Source organism: Dermacentor andersoni, chromosome 1 (genome assembly GCF_023375885.2).
Source record: "Dermacentor andersoni chromosome 1, qqDerAnde1_hic_scaffold, whole genome shotgun sequence".
NCBI classification, from domain to species: domain Eukaryota; kingdom Metazoa; phylum Arthropoda; class Arachnida; order Ixodida; family Ixodidae; genus Dermacentor; species Dermacentor andersoni.
Genome location: NC_092814.1, coordinates 244370977 through 244379256, shown reverse-complemented (window position 1 = coordinate 244379256; position 8280 = coordinate 244370977). Strand labels below are relative to the sequence as shown.

Here is an 8280-nt window from a genome sequence, read left to right as displayed (position 1 = left end):
AAGGCTGAATGTATTAAACACGGTTAACCCTAGCCGCCCGGAAATTCGGAAGTAAGAATAAGTGAGTAAAAGAGTTGAAAGATTGTAAGTGAGAGAAAAAGAAAAAGATTGAAGAATGGTACAGGAAAAGGCGACTGCCGATTTTCCCCGGGCGGGTCAGTCCGGCGGTACCGTCCATGTGAAGCGGAGGCCAAAGAGGTGTGACTTTCCCGGGGGGCCTTAAAGGTCCGAACACCCAGCATCGGCTCAACCCTCAGGATCCCCTTTTCCCCAGATATGGCTAAGCCACGCACGGCTACACGCGGGAGGGGCCAATCCTCGTGTGCTCTGGTACGTGGTGTCGCAACGCAACAAACGCCTGCTGACGCAGACGCCCCTGCGGGGGCGCATACACAAGAGGTTTGACGTAGTAGTTCTGCGGAAACCCGCAAGGTGGAGAGAAGTAATGAATAAAGGGAAAATCAGACATCCACCCGTTCGTAGCAATTGCGACAAAGGAAACCCATACGGGTTCCTCGAAAGAAAAGCCTCATAGTTGAAGAAAAATTCGTCCTGGTCCGGGACTCGAACCCGGGACCACCGCCTTTCCGGGGCAGCCGCTCTACCATCTGAGCTAACCAGGCGGCTAGCAGAAGGCAGGGCGAAGTCGAATTTGTCGACAACACGAAGCAAAGGCAAGAGTTTTGACGTAGTAGTTCTGCGGAAACCCGCAAGGTGGAGGTTTCTTTTCAACCCATGTGTTTCATGAAACTCTGTTGCTAGTCCCAGTGTGTTTGGTTGTGTAATTTCTCTCCTCTTGTGTACGTGTCTTCAAAAGCTGGTTTTGTCGTTTTTCAAGCATTATAGGTTGTTTGCGAATGGCATGTAGCCAACTTCCACTCCGTCGTCCATAGAAGCCGACTTTTGACCGCAAGACATTTCGAAGCGCTACCAAGTTTACTGCTCTTATAAAATATAGGTGCCCAGGCTGCCGGCCATATTTGCTACGGAATTACCCAGTGATAAAAACAATATACCTAAATATTCTTATCGCAACAGATCTACGCCATCAAGAGCACAATTGCTTTAATAAAGCAAACCTTTCTAACCTTTCTATTAAATTTTCTAACCATTACGAAAGCACAAAACGGCAAAGTACGACCACAGCACACTTTCAAGCACTACCATTTTTCACTACCAGGCTGCAGGCCATTTTCTTTACAAAATTACTTAGTGACAAACCAAATGATACCTACTAAATATACTTATTGAAACGTCATCAAGAGCACGATTCCTTTAATTAATAAAGAAAACTTTTGAAGCCTTTATGTGCCTATTTCCTTAACAATTACGTGAGCCCAAAATGGCAAAGCATCGCGATCTCGCGCATTTACGTGATGATGATGATCGCTTGGCGTACGTACGTTGGACAGATTATCGGTGGAGTTCGGCATAAAACAGTTTCGTGTTAAAAGTGAGAGAGGGAGCAAGATGAAAGAGGGTTGAGAGAGATTGACTAACAGGCATTATGCGTGGCGGCTACGAAAATGGACAGTCACTTTCACTAGAAAACAACATCTGGAGGTAAGTGGTAGAATGCAGAGCTAGCCAGGGGTTCGAGGGAATACGACTGCCTGCGGGTACAAAGCAGAGTTGCATAGAAAACATATGGATGTGAGTGGTAGCATGCAGAGCTAGCCAGATGTTTGAATGAAAGCGAGTGCCTGCGAGTACAAAGCAGAGCTGCATAGAAAACATCTGTAGGTGAGTGGTAGCATGTAGAGCGAGCCAGAGGTTTGAATGAATACGAGTACCTGCGGGTACAAAGCACAGTTGCATATAGAACACATCTGCAGGTGAGTGGTAGCATACAGAGCTAGCCAGAGGTTCGAAGGAATACGACTGCCTGCGGGTACAAAGCAGAGCTGCATAGAAAACATCTGGAGGCGAGTGGTAGCATGCAGAGCTAGCCAGATGTTTGAATGAATGCGAGTGCCTGCGGGTACAAAGCAGAGCTACATAGAAAACATCTGAAGGTGAGCGGTAGTATGCAGAGCTAGCCAGATGTTTGAAGGAATACGACTGCATTCGGGTACAAAGCAGAGCTGCACACTGTGCTTTTGAAGTGTAACCGCACATAGCCAACCGACTAGTCAATTCGTCCGCCCCCAGCGTGTAATACCATCCCGATAAAATCATATTTTCTGTGCTGAATAGTTTATCCTATTACTTTTAGAGGTGCTGATTCATGCACACTCTGGCGCCATTTTTCTGCGTCTGTGCCATTTTTCTGCGTCTGTGCGTGCATGTGTCTCTATGTGTGCATGGAAAAATAAGTGTGCAGTGAACTTTCGCTGATGAGCAGGAAACACGGTGTAATACTTCGAACTGAGCTGTTTTTTTTTTCTATTGAAGGTGTTGTTTGTGGTTGTTCGATGTAGCCGAACGATTAATTACATCCCAGCTCTGGAAACGTTCTGCAGATTTGTTTCGTTGTTCCTCTCAACCCTTTAAAGGGGCCCTGCAATGCCGTTTGCGGGTCACTATATTTGCTCTATAGATATATATTCTCAGCATGTCATAGAACACAGAGCAAAATGAATGATTAAAATTGATCGACACAAACCCAAGTTATTGGTATGAGAAAATTCAAAATACAAACAAAATGAGAGTCACCCTACACTCACTATTTGCTCATTTCACTCTCCCATGACGTCATGGTGCCGCCCGATGGCAGCAGGGCATTAGCCGAAGTCGGTGCGCCATGGCTTCCAAGCCTACACCAAGCGGCTGTTGATGGCGTTTCCTGTGGCCTCCGCGTTCGGGCGGCGCGCGGTCCACTCGTGGCTCAATCTCAGCGACCATGACGTCACTTTTATGGTTACAACAGATTCCGTGAGACGGCCATAGCGCGCTAAAGTGTTCGGCATGTGATGCGTCATTTCTGTGGTTGCAACACATCATCTGTGGCTCTGCGATACTCAAAGTGGTTGTAAAACGGCATACCGTAACTTTTTTGAGGTACTCGCAATATCGTTATAGTGTACTATAGTAGGCGTAGTGGGCCGAAGGGGAAGTGCGGGTTCTAGCCACCCTATTCCCTTTTAGCTACCCTAGTACTACCCAGTTCAGGACAGAGGGCGCTTTTTAGCACCATTTTCGCAGCGCCCCTTGGGCGATGCAAGAGCCCCATAGCGGTGTGACGAACGCGCCGAAGTTGTTTGGTGTCCCCGAGGACGACGACAGGCGCTGTGTTCGGAATCGGAACATTCACCGTGCTGATAAGTCCCTGGAGCTGACTGACGCTGTGTGTGAGCTACAGTTCGAGGAATAGTACGTATTTCGAGATTATGTTCACGTCATTGATGGAAAGGCAGTGCGAATACCACGTAGAAAGCCCTCGCTTTCACCGGACGCAATACCGACCATTCCGCCGGAAGTTCCCAAGTGCCTGTCGAAGGTGCCAGCATGCGAAAGACCTCCAAGAAAAAAAGGTGTGCGCAGAACCTGCAGTGTGTGGCTCGTCTAAGAAGCCGTGCTTGCAAGTTGATGAGCTTCAAACGGATGGGCCGGCAATCGACGTGCAGTACATGCCGTTTGACTTATGGAATGTGTCCAATCGACAAAGCAGTGGGCTGCTCACAAATTTTGCAAATATAGTGGTGCTGCTTATGTTCATGCCTCTTTTAACAGTCAGTCTCACGCTGTCATGATCGAAAAGACGGTGTTTATAGACTCCGGCGTACACAAGGCGACGTTGTCTGACGGACGTATGTTTGCCGTACGTTAATATCAGAACCACTCTCGAACACTATAGAAGAAGCAAAACAGGTGCTGCATGACGGTTTTCGTCCTGTTTTACAGCGAAGCTGTCTATGGCTAGCATCCCGGGATTTCTTCGTGGCGTAACGTCGACAGAAAACTATCATCAGAGACTTTTAGCCTATCCGCTATTCCGGTAAACGGGAGCGATTTGGGCGGATTGCCGGGTTTGCGGGGGCGTAAACGTGAGCGGCCAGAGCGGTGCAGCCGCCTGGTAGCGTATAGTTCAACCAGACAAACACAGAGCCAAAACTGCAGTAACCCACTATATCCTGCTTCGCTACTAATGGAAATTTTTGGCAGCGGCATAACTGTGAACACGTTTACGCCACTGTCGAAAATTTACGCCAGCAGCTAAGCAGAATATAGTAATTGGCTTTGTGTTTCTGTTGCGCCACCAGCTGGCGCCACCAATCTGGCCGCTCACGTTTACGCCCCCGCTAAACCGGCAAACCGCCCGCGCTTGCCGGAATACCGGACACGCTAAAAGTCTCTATCATCTATGGCTCATACCTCCGTACGACAGAGGCTACAAGCACTTACCGAAGTGAAGCAAACAGCTTGCATACATTCTCTGGAATCACGCATACAACATACAAAACAGCATACGTTTTAACAGGGTGTCTACCAACTGGGAAAACCGGGCATTCTCAGGGATTTTCAGTAGTCGGGAAAAACTCAGGGAATTTGTGCCTCTATCAGGGAAAATTAGCTGTAATTTATTGAAAGGGTCGAAAGTCGCGGTAATACTGGCTCGAGTAACAGACAGGAATCTTAATTAATCGTCTTTTATGTCCTGTCGTCGGCCGGAGGAGTTGACAGTGTACAGTCAACGACGGACTTTCCAGATTCCCGATAACTTGGACGGCTTCGCGGCACCACCACGTACTCCATATAGTCAATGTATATTGCTCTGACTGCAGGTCTGAAATGGAAAAAAGCCACCACCGCCGCCATATTGATTATCTCGCCGCCTCGAACCGGCATTCAAGCTCGCACACAGATCCGCTGGCAGCCGTAGCTATTACTGCGGCAACGTTAGGCCTAACTGCTTCGACGTTCGCTATGAAGCTTCTTGCCGTTGGGTGCCTTGTTTTTTATTGAAAGAATTAGCTGCTGTCAGCAATGGCACGGACTCCGCCTTCGTGGTCCTCGCGATTGGCTTAGAAGCTTGGAAATCACGGTACGTTGTATAATGCCGGTTCCCGAAAGTCAGCTTCGCCTCTGTACAGAAATATTACTTGGTGAAGCATACGCAAAAGCATTCCAGTGAAGCATAACAAGTCTGGGAAGGGGCTATTGCCACGTGACACCGTATGTATTCCTTAATTATACACACGTGCACCCGGTATTTCCTGTCACAGTACGAGCACCGATATGCCTAATACGTGTACCTACAGGCCTTCAGAGTGTTTTCGAATGTGCCTGTGGCGGTTTGAGCCCTTAAGGGCAGTAAATGATATGCATTTATTTTTTCCAACTGGCCGATTTTTCGGACGTTTTCGCGCCGCCTAGGGAATTCAAAAATCAAACGTGGACTGTGCAACTCACCAAGAATATGCTTCAAATGGTCCGTTGGACCAACGAGTGGCGGAAGGAGGACAAGAACAGAAAGGAGCTACGCATTGAGGAATGAGCGGGAAAGGAAGCGTGCTGCCGCCGTTTTGAAGGAGCTTGAGCTCCAAAAACAAAGTGTTGGCTGATGCCTTGATGCAGGTGTCCCTCATCCAAACCAAAATAAACTCTTTAAAGCAGTGAAACACAACACTGAGGCGTCGTGCGCGGGCTAAGAGTATGTCAGCTAGGACAGTTGAGGCTGACTTACGAGCTGATGAGAGAATAACAATTGTGACAAAGTTCGGGCCTCATACCACTGAGCTTGCATCAGTTGATAGAAATAGCTCGTATTCGAAGATATTTGTTTCTGTATGTATTTAATTTTTATTCGTATTTGAGAATGTCCGACTCCATTTGCAATTTTTTTCGGAGACATTTTTTTTTGCTGTGCATTTTACTAACCCCTCCCTTCTATTCTCTTTTTGAATAACATAAACACTACTCCTTAGTATTCAAATTGGATTAATTCGTTTTTTTTTTTATTTTTTATATGCTTACTAGAGAGGGACGTACAGCATCGGGCGATATGGTTTCAGCCCGTCTTGATATAAAACAGTTCTGCATCACTCAGGGAATTTCGCAAAGGCACTCAGGGAAAACCTGGCAAACTCAGCTAAGGAATTTGGAAATGTCAACTTGGTAAACACCCTGTTTAATAAAGAACAAGCTTAAGAGGAAGCTTTAGCTCGATGCTCCTATCTAAATACATGTAAAAGGAGAATTCGTTTTTCTCGGCAAACATATGTTTGCTTGGCGACTAGCAGGAAGTTTTTCTAAAGTAGGCTGACCTAGCGGGCGTCCGCCGGCACAGTGCTCAACCCTGTTATCGCATCAGATGCAATGGCGTCTGCCTATCAAGCAAAATCTTTGTACGATTTTGACAGCAAAGACAAGAGGCTGCTTAGCTTTAAACAGGACGAAAAATTTATTGTTATTGAGCAACTATGCAAGGATCCAAACTGGTATTATGCTGTGAGCGAGAAAGGGATAGCTGGATTTGTTCCGGTCACCTACATCCTCCGGGAAGAGGCGAGTAGAGTTTTTTTTTTTTTTTTGGCCGCCTCTGTGAAAGGGGCACGTTTTGTTTTTTATTGAAGTGCTTCCAAATAGTGCGCGCTGTTTCGTTTTTTGCGTGGTTTGGGCCCTGTACGAAAATTGTCGTTCGCGTGACGGCAGTATGTTTAAAACTTTTCATGGGTGAGATGAGCCAGTAATGTCATCTCCTTTCCTTCGGATAGTGGTAGTTGACCACTGATTTCCTTGTAACTTTTGCTCTACACAATCTGCAGAGCGAGCGAGAGGAGTTCCTGGAGCTTGTGGAGAAAGCACTCGAAGCGCTTCAGAACAGCACTTCGAGCCTAGACGAAGGAAACACCAGTTTCATGAGCTTGCAGAGAAAGGCCCTTAGGTACAGTAACGCTCTTTTGTAAGTTCCCTCTTCACACTTTTTACTTCTTGGCTATCACGTATTTTACGTGCTAATGTCACACGTTCGTGCTCGAGTTCTTCATTATCTTGTGTAGTTGTTCCAGAATAATTCTGAGCGCATTGACTTCCAACATGCACCCTGACCTGCTAATTCAGTAAATTTTCCAGACAAATTAGATGATATTCATAGCTACCTGCTTCCAAGATCAGTGCGCAGTTCTTAGTTATTAAACATTGCTATGTTATAAAGTAATCGTGAAAAATGCAGTGTGGAACGTTGTAACTTGGAAAGTAAGCAAATTCTTTGACAGCTTATGGAAGTAATGACTATGCGAGTGACAGGGTACACAGTTGGGCTGCAGGTAAAGTTGCAGCTCATGTTTTACTGCAAATGAAAAAAGGCCCGTCTGTGTTACAAGCAATTTGTCTTTTTCAGACGACTGCATCACCTCAAAGAGAGTTTACGAAGTACATGTGAAGGTTGGTCATTGCTTTTTCCTTAACTTCGTATCAGCTGCATGTGTACCTTTCCTCTGACACTTTACCTTCAGGCAAGGGCATTGCAAACTGCTGCTGTGCTGCACTTTCGCTCTGCTCTGTTTCATTGTTGCTTGTTTAAGGCTGTCTTGTGGTGCACTTGTGACTCAAACCACAAATGGGCACCTCTTTAGCCACTGCTGCATTTAGTGCACACTAGCTGTCAGTGTAAGTGAAGATATCATTATGATTGCAAACAAATGCAGCTAAGCAGATTTGGTGTGGAGTTCAGCATTAACACCTGTTTGCTGTAACAATAATAAATTATGAACCCAAGAAGAGACTTTGGTATGTGTCTAAAGACTTAGCTCGATGTAGTAGTGATCACTTGTTACAACGAATGGTACAACCTGTCAGTCATTCAAGCTGCAGGGTTCTACATACATTCATGTCCTGGCATGTCCATTGTGTGCCATTCGCTGCACAACTATGCATTTGCCACATGAGAAGCTTTGCTATGCAATATCCTTGCTTGATTCTCATATTGTAGATACTTACCAAGTCTACTGTTGAAATATTTAAGTTGTAAGGAAATTGCAACAAAGAGAAAAGAAAAATCTGAATGAAACTGGTGACATAGACACCTGAAGCTGCTACTGTGGTTTTTACTGTGCACCACTGTTTCTGGGAAGTAGGATAAACACACCGCAATACTTCTTTGCAGCTTTTGGAGGACATCAGTTATTTTTGTTGTGCTTTAGTATTTCAGTGATGAGGAAAGTGTCTGGTATCGGGGCTGCATGTTAATCTACAGCATGTCACATTGATCACCAAGGTCAGGGCATTTGAGCTTAATGATTATGCTTGACATTTTTGGAAACACATGGGGGTAACTTCCTAAAGCTTGAAAGTAAAAAATAGCTTTTCTTTCTGTTGATTTTCTTCTCATTTCTGAAT

General features: G+C 45.8%; 1 protein-coding gene across 2 annotated transcripts in view; it reads left to right on the top strand.

Moving 5' to 3' along the window:
- The first annotated feature begins 5361 nt into the window (after positions 1-5361).
- Positions 5362-8280, top strand: part of LOC126548005 (NCK-interacting protein with SH3 domain) — an 81873-nt gene continuing 78954 nt past the window's right edge. The window contains exons 1-3 of one of the 2 annotated variants that reach the window (XM_050196077.3): positions 5362-6447; positions 6708-6826; positions 7283-7326. In XM_050196077.3, the coding sequence (XP_050052034.1) occupies positions 6259-6447; positions 6708-6826; positions 7283-7326 (352 nt within the window). In that variant the 5' untranslated portion in view covers positions 5362-6258. Of the gene's footprint in view, positions 6448-6707; positions 6845-7282; positions 7327-8280 lie in introns of both variants that reach the window. The other variant, XM_050196076.3, reaches the window with a different exon arrangement.